The 14652-nt window shown below is 38.9% G+C and overlaps 1 protein-coding gene across 2 annotated transcripts in view; it reads right to left on the reverse strand.

Annotated features, from left to right (window-relative positions):
- Il5ra (interleukin 5 receptor subunit alpha) overlaps positions 1 to 6599 on the reverse strand; it is a 40428-nt gene extending 33829 nt beyond the window's left edge. The window contains exons 1-4 of one of the 2 annotated variants that reach the window (XM_028773084.1): positions 6493 to 6599; positions 5492 to 5683; positions 1905 to 1989; positions 278 to 423 (exon numbers count right to left, since the gene is read on the reverse strand). In XM_028773084.1, coding sequence (XP_028628917.1) covers positions 278 to 423; positions 1905 to 1989; positions 5492 to 5533 — 273 coding nt within the window. In that variant the 5' untranslated portion in view covers positions 5534 to 5683; positions 6493 to 6599. The remainder of the gene's footprint in view (positions 1 to 277; positions 424 to 1904; positions 1990 to 5491; positions 5684 to 6492) is intronic. The other variant, XM_028773085.1, reaches the window with a different exon arrangement.
- Positions 6600 to 14652: the final 8053 nt, after the last annotated feature.

The following is a 14652-nucleotide window of genomic DNA, read 5'->3' on the forward strand; positions in this document are numbered from 1 at the left end:
TCTCTCTCTCTCTCTCTCTCTCTCTCTCTCTCTCTCTCTCTCTCTCTCACTCACTCACACACACACACACACACACACACACACGGTGGGGGAAGAAAAGGAGGGGGCAGTAGGGAGTATTCTTTCTTGAAGGAGAGAATTTTCCTTGAGATAAAGTCTTCTATGCTAATGTTTCATCTTGAATAATAAGCATTGGTCTAATTTATTTTACGGATCCTACTGATAACACAAGACGATCTTACTCTTGGTAATGATTGTCATCAGACACAACACTTACTTCATCTTCTTGTGGGGCATTTATTTTCACATGGTACACTAGATCAGCATGCCTTTGCTCTTGGTGAGGATTTGGGTCCCAGTGTAAAAGAACTTGAGCTAATCCAATGGCTTTAATGGTAAAATTGACAGGTGGTAGAAGTAAAACTATTAATTAAAAACAAAAGGAAACCAATGATACAATACACAGTTTTCCATAAAGAGCACTTTTTTGTATACTGTGTTGGGAATGAAACTCAGGGTTGGTGAATATGGAAAAGGTATATATTACCACTAAGCTGTATTCTTGGTCCTGAACAAATTTTAATTATTTTCTTAAATAACATGCTGGTTTGTTGTAGCTTATTAGAATATATAACACTGAAATAATTTGTCAAAAGTTTCCTTAAAATTATTGCTAGTTCATTGTTCATGTATTATTTGTAACTTTCACAAGTTTTTCTTGAATATGAACAGCCTACCATATTGTTATCGAAGCTGTAGTTTCAAAATAAGCATCATAACCAGTGAAATGGTTGTGATAACTTCTAGAGTTCTAATTCCCACCCCTCCCCTTTTTATAGTAGTATAGAAGATAGGTAGAAAACACCAGGAATGGGAGTTAAATATGACAACAGTTTTCTCAAAGACATCTGGTTTTCATTGCATGAAAGTACCTACTTATAAAACCAATAATTCACAATGTAAAATACATGTATTTCTCATTATGCATCATAGCCAAAACTATTTGAGTGGAAAAACAGATTTGCTTTCATACTAAAATATTTCATTTAATTAAGGAATCAGTAGCCACTGATTGTAGAGCATCATTGTAGAGATGCTGCAAAACAGAATGAGCACAGAGAAGAAAGAAAAACAATTTCAATACACCTCTCCCTTTGTTATGTTATCCTGGCCATATGCTTAGACAACTTCTTAAAATTTCTCACTCAAACTAGGGTGACACTTTACATTGTGATACACATATTACAATCTTTAATTTACTCATTTACTAAATTTTCAGTGCTTTCTGTTGACCTTTAAAGGCCTTTATGACTCTGCACCTGCATTTGACATGCAAGGGTTTCCAGGGTTGTCTATGTAGTTCACCTTTATTCCAGCAGCCACTGGCTACTGTGGCTTCTCACATCTAAATTAGATAACTAAATTCCAAAGTTCATTGCTGTAGACGGACTGTGTATATTTCAATTGCTTGGTGAAATGTGGTCTTTACAGAGAATTCTAGACAGAGCTGAGCTGGTACCGTCAGACAGTTTTCCTCTCTTGACCTCTATTATCATACCAAACCCTTAGATCAACAAGGGGGTAGAGGGGAAAAAAGAGAAATGGTAGACTTTTTTCTTGCTTCCTTTGAAGCCTTTTGTAAAGTTACCAATGGAAGTGGAAGTCCTAAATGTGGCCTCCCGAGACTGCTTTCTTCCGCGATGTCAGTTTGTACTCTTAGAATTGAATTTCCCATTGAAGCATAGAATTTACATTTTTGCCCACACAACCTTCTTAAATCTCAAGAGTTTATATTGTTTTATAAAAATTTCCCAGTAGAATGCTTATTTAGGAGAAAACCAGCTATTACCTATTTTATAATGTACTTTAGCAAAACCAAACATTATTGAATAGAAGGTGCTTACACTTTTGATGAGAAAGTACGTCAGCTTGCAGTGTTGCCAAAGCTCCCATAAGAATCAGTAACACAGGCACCATGGTGGCAAAATACTGTCAGAAAAATGGAAGACAAAAATCCAAGTCATTGTGTTGTCATTTGTAAGGAAAGCTGGTAGCTACTTTCCAACATAAAATCAGAGCGTTGGTCATTTAGCAAAGGCTTATGATTTCTTTTGCATGGTGGGAATGAAAAATATATGGAACTTTGCTCTTGGGCTGTAGATTCGTAGTCTTTGGGGACTGATGACATGTAAATCAAGAATTAATTAGAAAGTGTCCCCAGTGTGTGTTTGGGGGCACAATAAGTACAAACAGACTTCTTATTTGACTAACAAAGAATGAACTAAAGTTCACAGTACACACAAGGAGAGATAGATCTTCTTGCTAGAATCCAGTGAGCAAATATGTAGAGCTAGAAGAAAAGGAAGAAAAGAGGAGAAGAACAGTATCCAGGACATCAGAGCAGTCATCGGGACAGGAAAGGTTCTAAGCAATTAATAATAAACATAAACACTACCACTTACATTCATGTGCTTTTAAATTAGGGGCTTGGTGGTACAGTGTTATGTATGAAGTCCTAGGTTCTGTCTCCACTACTCTTCTTCCAAAAGTCAATGTGACAAGAAACTACATTGATAACAAGTTGTAATGTGAGAAACAAAGAGCCTTTAAAATTTCAGGATGGATTTGTGGTGCTTTAAGTTTGGGAGAACATGATTTACTGTCTGATGCACCCAGATGAAGACAGGCCAGGGGAGGATATAGTCACTTACATACCTGGAAAAGTGTTAAGTATTTCTCCTTCCAGAAAACAGCTTGATAATCCAAAGGAAGGGGAATAGAATGTTAGGTTCAGTGAATGATGAAAAGCAGATAATCTCAGCCCTGGAGTCCAACAGGGGCATGCAACAGTTCCTGCTGGGACCTGTAGATCATAGACCTGGAGTTCCCCCCCCCCAGCAACTTTCTCAAGCTTAACTTTAAGGAAGAGCAATGTGTGTGACTTCCATCTGACATGTGCCTCCTCACTTAAAAACAAAAACAAAATATTATTTTTTTATTACCGTGTGTGTGTGTGTGTGTGTGTGTGTCTGTGTCTGTGTTTGTGTATATGAGTGAAGACCTACTTCAGGTTTTCAGACAAAAAAATGTATGCTTTTGTATCTTGATAACAATTAAAATGACTTACAGGGCTGAGATGTAGGTCAGTGGGAGAAGCTTGCTTAGACTATGGAATACCTTGGTTTGACCCTTAGCACTTCCCCAATAAATATTTTTTTAATTAATCAATAAGATGAATCTTTTCTTTAAAAAATTACTTAAGTGGCCAGACATTTTCAAAATCTTACTCCAGCGCAGCCAAGGAAAATATCTCCATTAAATGGATAATTTCTGAAAATTAATACCAAATACTCTTGCTTCATTATTTTATCTTGTCTTCCAATGTCTTACTTAACATACTGCTCTTACTGCTAAAGTTAGTGGAAGAACACAATAGCTGTAAACGGACAGCATATAGAAGGCCTTCAATTCTTTCCTTCTTCCTTTATTTTTTTCAAATACACTTATCAGACTTGTGCCAGTTTTCAGCAAAACAATCCCATTTCTTTTTCTGTGACATTTTCTCCCTGTAAAGGTGAATTTTTGTACCGATCATGGTCATGACCATGAAAGCAGACACTGCATTAGTCTTCTAAATTTTCAACCAGTTGGACATTTCATGCTAAAGGGAAGTATTTCTAATGCAATAAGCCTGAGAGGCTAACATATCCTTCGTAACAACAAAGATAACTGCTGCTTCGAATTATGAAAGCTGCATCTTTTGATGTCAGCATTTCCTGACATGATGTTCTATATGTCCTACCTCCCCTGGTTTTCATTAAGAGGAGTTCTAAGTCAGGAAAAAATAAACACCTCACATTAATACCCCTGTAGTGACTTTTACTGACTGGTAAAACAGGAAGTGTCTTAACACAGTGCTTGTAAAAATAACAAACATCTGTTTATCCTTTGCAATTAAATTGTTGAAGTAAGTAATGATTCTGCTAAATATCTCAGTGGGGAAGTAATTGAATATTTTATATTAGTAAGCACTCTCCCCTAGAATTTACCTTGTATTCTGATTTTATTGTGCCTGAAAATAGAATTCTGTTTCAAGTTTGATCACTCAAACATTTTTTAAAACTAAGTTTTGGCCATTAACGGCAACATGATTCTTCATATCTTCTGATTTTTTTTTTATGCCATGGGCAATACTTTTGAGATATTGGACAGCTCAAGGTGCTCAAATAGGCCACAAATATCTCAAAACTGAGCAGATAAATTTCAGCAAAGGCTGGATATTACTGGAGCTTCGGTATCTGACTCTGTGTCCTGTGATTAGCTGACTCCGTTTCCCCAAACTACTTTTTGTGGCTGCTTAAAGCCCGTGAGCTTTTTGCAGGAGACATCACCTTTAGTAAAGGAAAAAAATATTCTAGCTTTTTGGTTCATACATTCAAAGTTTTACACTTCTATCAAAACAGACTGTAAGTCCTCATATTAAAATATAGCTAACCTAGTAGCTTCATTTATTTGTACAATCTCAAGATAATAACACACTTAAGTTATTTTTCTCTTGCCTACTAATTAAAATGAAATCCAAACCCATTACATTATTAAACTGATGAATAAATTAAGAATATAGTAAATAAAGATTGCCTACCTACTGCCAGAAATACATGCTCTATCTTTGAGGGTGATTGGAAGGAACTTGTTTACGTAACATTTCTGTGAGTGATCATAAAATTTTTGAGAGGCCTTGTTGAAATTTAGAAGACCAAAGGAGTGTGATATCTTTCATGACAGATGTTTCTAGAAATTAAGTTGACTCAGGCTCTGGTCATTAATGATGGACTTCCCCAGTGTTCCCGAGAATCGGTCAAATTCTGCAGAAGTTCAGAAATATAATTTTCCCTTCTCAATTTATTTTTTATGCCTGGAGTATTCATTTTACAACCAAAATTATATTGGCAGTTCCTATTTTCAATGCCTTTGTGAATGACTTGTGGTGACATCTAATTCCAAGCACAACCTGTATGGCAGAAATTGAAAAGTCGCTAGGAGGATTCATGCTATTTTAGAGTGTTACAAGGAAAGAATTTGCTTTCCCATTTTAACCCTGTACAGCATAGCCAGCCATAAAACACAATTCTTTAGTGAGGGTGATGGAAACATAAAGCAAGTAATGTGTTGAGCTAGGTACACCATGTCACCCCCACAGTGAAAAACAGGACATATTCATAAAAGTATAAATGAGAAACGGGATGACACACGGGACACTTTATTTTTCCCATCACTGGACTTCTGAATAATTTTCTAAAATATCCTAAAATATCACCTTCATGTTCAAACACAAAAGACTCCGTAGGACTAGACTCAAATAGCTGCCACCCTCAGTATTCTGTATAGAGAGAGTGTTTGCTACAAGTATCTCCATACTTAACTGCATCCCACCAATTTCATTTGGCACCAAGTATTATCTATATAGATGCTTCCTCATTGGTGGACATACCTGTCTATGGATGAGCCCTTCCATTCCATGGATTCTCAACATTAGAAGTCGAGAACCACCGCAGCCTGTTGTATCTGGCTTTCCATCATAGACCCAGCACGGATCACTCTATCAGGTCCAGGGTACATGCCTATTAGGCTTGGTCCAGTGAAGAATAGGGACAAGTCATTATCCAACCCTGATGAGGCAAGTCTGTTCAACATCAACAAAGCGATAGCTTAGATCAGCTGTGGGACTGTGTGAGGAACGCCTGGCAAGCCTGGCTTCTTGCATGCATTACTTAAAAATTTCCCCACATTGGATGTTAAGTCATGTTAAACAAATGAGACAGTTTAATTTTCAAAACTTGATTATATTTCAAAATATAAATGTTTAATAATCAACTACATAGATTTATCACCAGACAACTATTGAAGAGAGCATATGAACATGCCGAAATAACAGGTAGTGAAATGTTCAAAATTATAATTTAATGAATTGTAAGTTTTCCTGCCCTTCCTCTCTTTTTCTGCTTGCTTATTTATTTATTTATTTATTTATTTATTTATTTATTTATTTATGTTCCTTTGCATACATGCTTTCTGTGTATCTGGAACATATATCTTCCTGGCTTTAGGTACCTAACTAGTGAGCATAAAGCCAAGTGAGACATTTCATAAGCTTTTTGTAGATTTTAGATGAAATAAAAATCACAGATACCAAAGAAATTTCATCAGAAACCAGAAACAAAATAACTTCAGTTATACGATGTCATCATTACCTTATTGTTGTCTCTGAATTTGTAACTTGTGAAATTAACTCTGAAACTTTTTCTGATTATATCTAACTAGATCTAAAGAGCCTGTCTTCTAAACTCATATATTTTTGAAGAAGTCTTATCACTATATATATAGAGAGAGACTTCTTTTAATTTTTGCAAAGTGTAGACAGCAGCAGGAACAAATGTCTTCTATTTCCAAGGGCTTTGACAAAACATAAGACAATAGTTTAACGGGACTCACCTTGATACGAAAGAGCACATTAGTTACAGAACCACCACCAAAAATAAAACCACATACCCGGACCTGTCCAGTGAGCTTCTTTAAGTTTGATATCCCCAAGTGTTAGCTCTGCCTCTGCTGATAACAGGGCTACAAAGTGTTCTGTTTCCTCTTTTCTCTATTGAAACATTTTCTGTGTTTACCAATTATTTCTCTTTTCCTGTCCCTCCTTTTGGTGGGGGTCCTGGGTGTGTCTCCAGCCTAGTCATAGAAAAAGGTATTTATCTGCCCCACCAACCCCACAGTGAGTCAAGCGTTTGATTCCTGCTCACTGAGAAGTACAGTGGCTGCCGCGATGGAAGCCAGCAGCTGTGTACCTCCTCTCTGGGTGCACTGGTGTTTGACTTTAAGGCGGGTTCTTTACTCTTTCATCAACAGAGCTGTCATGGTTAAGAAGACACCTGCAGTTTCTCTTACAATGGAAAGACCACACTACTGCTCTTTGGAGGAAGATTCCCAAAGAGAGCAACCCATTAATGAGGGCCCACACTGGAGTCTTAGTGATCATACTGTTCACTGACAGAGGCTTGCCTCCTCCAGCAGATACCATGATCTGAGAACTCTGCAAGCTTCAGCTTGAGGGGTGTGTGTGTGTGTGTGTGTGTGTGTGTGTATGTGTGTGTGATTGTGTGCTCGCATGTAAGCAAGCAAAGGTACTGTGTCTGGTTACTATCCCAACGGTAGGCTCGTGAGTTGATAAGTTATGGGGCCTGACACATGGGCAGCTCCCTCCACCCTAATCCTGAAGTCTCAGGCCCTCTGACTTCTGCTTTGTTATGAAGTTCTGAACCCTTAAGTGAACACGTGGGGAGAGGAGCTCCTAGGGGTCTGGCTATAATAAATTGCTAGGGTCTATCTAGCGTGATCCAGCTCATCCTTCATAAGCCCTGACAGTGACAGTCTCCAGGGCACACTCTGCATGCTTCCCCTGAGTCATCTCCCAGGGCCCAGTGTAGTGCTTCAGTTGATGCACTTTGAGTCTCCTGCCCTTTGCTTTTTTCTGGTTGTTTCAGTCTGGGGAATTTCACACTGAGTAGCTAACAGAGCAGATATTTTTCCCCTTTAATTATGGCTTACAGCAATGGTTCTAACCCCAACCATAAAATTATTTCCTTGCTACTTCATAACTGTAATGTTGCTACTGTTTTAAATCATGATGCAAATATCTGATATGCAAGATATCTGATAGGTGACCCCTGTCGGGGAGTCACGTCCCACAGGCTTAAGAAGCACTGGCTTAGAGAGTACACACAAACTGGGTTCAGTGAATCCTTATTTGAGCCAGATATTAGTAACTGCCTCCCAAAGGCCAGCTGCAGGCTCAGCTGTAGGAATACCTGGTGCGGGACCCCTAGTCCCCAGAGAAACCAGCCCAGAAGCCTTTCAGGGAAGAGGGGGCAGCCATTCCCTCTGAGCAGACATAGAGAGGCCATTGTGGAAGCTAGATCAGTGTTTCTGTTTGTGAGATGATAAATGGTGGGCCCCCTGAAGGAAGTTGCCGCATGGCTCAGTGTCCGCATAGTGTAAGTACAGTATTCTGTGTGTGCCTTGGGGTTCCCAAGGTAACCATTTGAAAGAGATGCCAAAATGAAACCAGATCAATTGTTGTTTGATGACCCGAACAATGTGATCTTCCTTGGGGAAAGAAGAAGTGAAACAAGAAGCAGAAAAAAAAACTTCTGCTCGTTGCTGAGAGCTGTCCAGGAAAGTTTAGACAGTTTCAGCCATCTGGCTAGCTCTTCAGAGTACTGTATGTCTTAGTTTAGATGTGGCACATCCATCACTAAAGAATACTGAAAATATTTATTACTCATCATGAGCACAGAGCATTGTGTCCTGAAAGGCTACTTTTAACGTTTGCTGTATTTCTTATACATGTTTATTCAAAATGTATTCACAGATTTCAGATATGCTCAATGCCAGACCCTCTGAAGTCTTTCAGAAAATTATTCTGACTATGCCTCTGAATACCATTTTCCCTCAAGGGTATGGTTTGATATTTTAACTTACTATACCAATAAAAAACAAATAATATATTCATAATTCTCCCAGGTTTTCATGTGAACTCAAAGGACATAAACGAAGGCAGGAATTTTATGGCATCAGCTTCACTCTTTAAGATTAAATATAAGTGTCCAAAGACATAATGGAACATTCTAAAAGAATTCACAAAATTAGTTTTCTCTCTTTTAAATCTCCCTCCCTTCTTCAGAAGGAAAATAGAGAGGATTTAGTCAAATGGCATAGGTGAATCTGAATTGTAAATACATAGCAAACAAAACTCACTGGATTCTCCTTGAGTTTTGGCTAAATCGGCTTATTAAAGTGTTATCTGTAGAGCAAGGTTGATACAGAAAAGACTGAAACTCAGTGCAGGTTTCTATGCGATAGGAAAAGAAATATAGGGATGGGTAGAAGACAGATACAGCTCCTCAATCTTGACTTGTGTGGATGATAAAATGGGTGACTGTGATTGTGGTAAGCTTCTTTATAGGTTTGTTTGTTTGTTTGTTTGTTTGTTTGTTTTGGGCTAGGGTCTTATGTTTTAGGCCTAGACTGGCCTCAGACTAGCTGTGTATCCAAAAATAAGCTTGAGTTTGTGATGCTCTTGCTTCTTCCTGTGTTCTGGGATTACAAGTATTTATCACTCTTCCCACTATTATCAAGGACTTTTGATAAATAGCTATTATAGGAAAAACAAGAAGAGAGCACACACACACACACACACAAACACACACTTTTATAATGTCATTTTAGTCAGAAGAATGGAAGGTTATGTCTAAGTTTTAGGTCCTACATGTGTAAATTATGTGGTTATATCTAAATTGTAGGTGTTTTAGCTATTTACACAGAATAGACATGATAGCTTGGCAGTGGTTAATACTGAAAGGCATATGCTTCTCACCTGCATGTCTGATTTTTCACTGGGGTCTGGTTTATTTTACATTGGGTTCCAGATCACATAGTGGGTTCAGATTTGGCTCAGGCTTCTGCAGGACGTTTGGCAAGATGACTTCCCAAGGCATGCTGTTTTTACAATGGTAGCAGAAGTGCCAGATAACAAAACCAACCATCTAAGTACAAGTCGATTATCTGCTCAACTCTAAGGCTCAGAGCATAATACAACAGGTTAAAAACCAGAATCAAAAGTCTCATGTCCAAAGTGTACTCTGTCACCCACACCTATCAGGCCAAGGTAAAAGAGCATGCTCGTACAGGTCAGTGAAGAACTGGGAGCAAAGTAACTCCTTCCAATACAGCAAAATTAATATTTCTTTTACTTTATTCATGTTTTTCTCATATAATACAAATGCTTTGTACAAATGCATGAACAAAAATTACTTAAAAATATTGGAGACACATTGATCTACTTAAAAATACTGAAAACATACTGATCAGAAGATAAAACTAACAATTCAGAAGTAAAATCTTAGATTTATGATCAATTAATATTTTTGCATTTGATGTATATGATATGTACTTATGGGTGACCATGTGTGTGAATCTCTGCAACTTCAAAATTGACATCTGGTGTTGTCTTTGATTTATTTCCACTTTATTTATTGAGATAAGGTCTCTCAAATGAATTGATAACTCAGCAATCAGCTAATTTACCTAGCTAGTCTGCCCTAGGACTCTCTGTCTACTTTAGTGTACTGGCACTGCAGGTGGCTGTCACAAGTGCCCACAGCCTTTATGTAGGTTTTGGGGATCCAAACTCTAATCCTCCAAATTCTGGTCCTCCTGTTTGCACAAGAAATACTTATATAGAGAGCTGTTTCCCCTGCTCCATTAAGTGATTTTGGAGACAGTAACTAATACAACTCTATCAGGAAAGACTAGTTCTTTAGTGCACACACGTGCAGAAAACTATATTGAACTTATTTTACAACATATATAAAAATCAATTTAACAGGGATAAAAGACATGTGATGGTCATTCTCATCAACTTGACTACATGTGGAATTAAAACCCAAGCACTGAGTATACTTGTAAGAGATTGTTTGTTTCCTTCCTTCCTTCCTTCCTTCCTTCCTTCCTTCCTTCCTTCCTTCCTTCCTCCCTCCCTCCCTCCCTCCCTCCCTTCCTTCCTTCCTTCTTTCATTTTTTCCTTCCTTCCTTCTCTTCTTCCTGCCTTTTTCCTTTGTTTTGTTTTGTTATTTTAAGTCAAGGTTTTACTGTGTAGCTCTGGCTGTTCTAGAATTCCCTCAGTAGACCAGATTGGCCTCCAACACAGAGAGATCTGCCTGGCTCTGCCTCCCCAGGAAGACACACCTTTAATCTGGATCTTTTGAGATGGTATGATCCACCTTTAATCTAGGTCACCACTTCTGGTGGCTATCTATATAAGAAACATGGATGATGGAAGCTTTTGCACTTTGCCTGCTTGCCCTTGGTCTTGATGATGAGTCCATTCTTCAGGATTCTACCCTATATTGAAGACTAGCTGAGACATACAGCCTCATGAACTGAACAACTACTGGATTCTGGGACTTTCCTTTGTATACAAAAGGAAAAGTTGGACTAGGTGGATCTCAGCCTGTAAGCAACAAGCAACAAGCAACTTTCTCTCTCTCTCTCTCTCTCTCTCTCTCTCTCTCTCTCTCTCTCTCTCTCTCTCTCTCTCTCTGGATAGTGGCTAATGCAGAAACTCACAGCTAGTCAAAGTGCATAGAAGGTCCATGGACTGAGCTGCCACAAATGAGACATCTATATCGAACCCTTTGCCCCCAAGTCTCAGGGGCCATCATGGAAGAGGGGTGTGAAAAGATTTTAAAATCCAGATGTCGGGGAAGACTAGGTCAGTGTAGTACCTTCTGAATATGACAAGACCCTTTAATAATGAACTCACAGCAGCTGTAACTGTCTGCACGAGACCTGCATTACCAGGCCAGGTACAGTCCAGTATAGACTGAGGGACAGCTCACAAATTCCAACTCATAACTGAGGAGCTAGTGACTCTTGATGGGAGTTTTTGGAGGGAGACTCCATTTCCTAAAGGGTGTAGACTCTTGTACATCAGCTGTGTTCCAGAAGATGGACATATACCCATGGGTATATGGACAGTAACACAAATTGGTCTCAAAGGCTATCAAAAAAAGGAGATACAAGGTTGGGTGGGGTCATGCAAGTGAATCTTGAAGGAGTTAAAAGGAGGAAAGGGTGGGAATATTATTAAAATGCACTGTCTTTGTGCATGAAATTCTCAAAGAACTAACACAAACATACTAATTTATACTGTTTATGTGAATATGCACAGCATTACCTGTAATAGCCAAGAACTGGGAAGAACCCAAGGATCCATCAACTGATGAATAGATAAACAATATGTGGTACAGAGCTTAGAAGATGACTCAGAAGGCAAAGATGCTTACCACACAAGCACAAAGACCTGCACTCAAAGCTACAGACCCCTCTTACATAAACTGAATGCATGGTGAATATCTATAATCCTAGCAGTAATGGAGCAAGATGCGAAGCAGAGGCAGGAGAATACCTACAACCTGCCATCCTGGAATATACTGCAGAAAAACAACAAAAGTGACTCTGATGGAACAAGGTAGAAAATAAGAACTGCTACCTGAGACTGTCTTCTGCCTTACATAGCCTTACAGTGATGTATGTATCTCACTCTGCTCCCCCGGTGCGTCCCTCTGCAACACACACACACACAGCCAGCAGAAGAATATATAGTATGAGCTTCAATGGCAGGCTGACAAATAATAAAACGGAAGTACTAATTCATGCTATAGAATAGATGAACCTTAAAAACAGGAAGCTAAGTCAAGCTAGTCAAAGTGAACCAATGCATGAGTACATTCTGAATGCGAAGTGGCCAGAGCAAGATCATATATAGAGAAAGAAAATTAGCTGATAATGATGGAGACTTCTGCTGTAGAGGGGACACAGTGGGGAAGAGTCTGGAGAACACGAGCAGTTGAGCAGTAACCGCTACTGAGTGCTATGTTAGTTTCTTGGGGTAACGAAAACATTTTAAACTGTGTGTAATGGTAGTTAGCAACTCAACAGATTTCTAAACTCGTTGAGTTATATACCTTCCATGAATTTTATGACATTTATTATGCTCCAGTACAACTGTCATAAAAACACAAGAAAGATCACCCTAACACAATTTTATCAAAATCACAAGCAGTTATTGGGAAGTCAGTATAGTGTAAGCTTAGTGTGTGTAGGCTCACTGTGTTTCACAGCAATGCCAAGCACATCTCTGTTCAGCAGAGACTCCCAGAAGCTGAAGCTTTCCCAGTTCTTTCTTCAGCAGTCAGAGCTTTGCAAGTCAGATAGGAAGGGAGCCAAGTTGTTTAAAAGCCAACAAAGAGGTAGGAAAGATAACTCACAAGTCATGAGCGTTTATATTCCCTGTGTAACTGTGATGGCCCAAGTTCAGTCACCTGTACCTGAATCAAAGGCTGAGTGAGGTCTTTCAGGTGCCTGTAAACCTCAGTGTTGCAGAAGTTAGAGACAGGAGAATGGCCAGGGCTTGCTGGCTGCCAGCCTAGCTGAAAAAAAAAATGTGACGTCTTAGGGAGAGAGAGATTTTGCCTCAAAGGATAAAGGAGGATATCCAACACTCTCCTTGGCCTACCCAACACATATACACATACAACATACATAGTCCACAATCATACAAAGAAAGGAAAAACTTAACAAAAACTATACAGTGAAACACTCTATTAACAAAAATGTAACATTTTGTTTCAGTAGTGTGTCTGAAGTTGTCCCCTATGTACGCATATATCACTATAGCTCCATAAACCCATTTTACAGGTGAGAAAATGGAGGCTTAGAGAATTTACATAGCACAGCTTCTTTGCAATGCCTCCCAAATTCACATTGCCTGGAATGGCAGAAATATTCATTCTAGAAATATTAGTGTTGTTCTAGAAGATGATAAAAGTTTGACTTGGAAGGAATATTTAGTTAGTAATGGCTGGTGAGTAAGTCTTCCTGAGAACCCTCTGACTAATGCACAATTCAGTCTGAATGTCTTCTGGTCTATGAGGCCCTCTCTTGCCTCCCTCCTCCTTACTGACTTACGCTTGTACATTTTTATTTTGTGCTGTTACTGAACTGAGAGTGACGGTTGTGCGTCTGTCTCCACTGCAGTGATGGCTGCCAGTGCATTCCATCTCGAATTTGAAACCATGGGTGGATCAGAGGACACGTTTGTTTTACTCCAGTTTCGGTGTTTCAGAATCTTTGCTAGAAGCTGGCACACAAAGGAGGGTTGGGAGCTGCAGAGAGGGAGGCGGTTCCTGCTTTGGCAGTAGATTGTTTCACGTGAACCCACACTCAGAGCTAAACTATGCAGTAAAGAACGACGCTATAAGAAGCTCACTTTAGAGTCTTCCTTACTCTGACTGAGGCTGCCAAAAACTTGGAACTTTGAAGGTGATTATTTTCAGTCTTTACCCTTGGGCCTCTGTTCTCTTAACTGTTATTGAAATCCCATCTTTTAAAATTAATGACCCGGTATGAAATTTCAGAGCAGCTAAAATTGATTCGTCTATTTACTTACCTCTTTTAAATGTAAAATAAAATTGCATTTGTGTGTAAAATCCCCCAGCACCAATGGAAACTGCAATTCTACATTTGCTGAGAAATATCTTTATTTGTCCTCTGGGAGATCTTAAACTTTAGTTGGCTTCTATTAAACTTTTATGAGAACAAAACTAGAGAATGACTTTTTTGTCAAGCAGGTACGTTTTGTTGTTTCACAGAAGAGCACATGTGCCTGAAACAGAAATTTTTTTCTCAACAAATTAGAGTGTGCCACTTACAAAGAAAAGGCACAAGGTGGGAAGGGGTAGGGGAGAAGACTAGCAGAACTCCTGAATTGCAGACTGCCATATCAGGTCACAATCCTTTTTTTTTTTTTCATGAGTTATCTAAATATTGCCTAAAATGTGTTCCTCAAATGGATGACAATGTTATTATCTTGCCACACCGTGAGAAGAGTTCTTCTACCTTCTCTGGAGTGTTTTGAAGATGTGGATGCTTCTAGCAAGGAGGATGAAGTGAGGAGGTGGGAGCACAAAGGGTGTGTCCCTGAGGGAATAGTCAGTTGAGAGTTCTGTGTATAGTTAGTTGTTTTTGTTC

This window comes from Grammomys surdaster, unplaced genomic scaffold (genome assembly GCF_004785775.1).
Source record: "Grammomys surdaster isolate TR1022 unplaced genomic scaffold, NIH_TR_1.0 220, whole genome shotgun sequence".
Taxonomy (NCBI): domain Eukaryota; kingdom Metazoa; phylum Chordata; class Mammalia; order Rodentia; family Muridae; genus Grammomys; species Grammomys surdaster.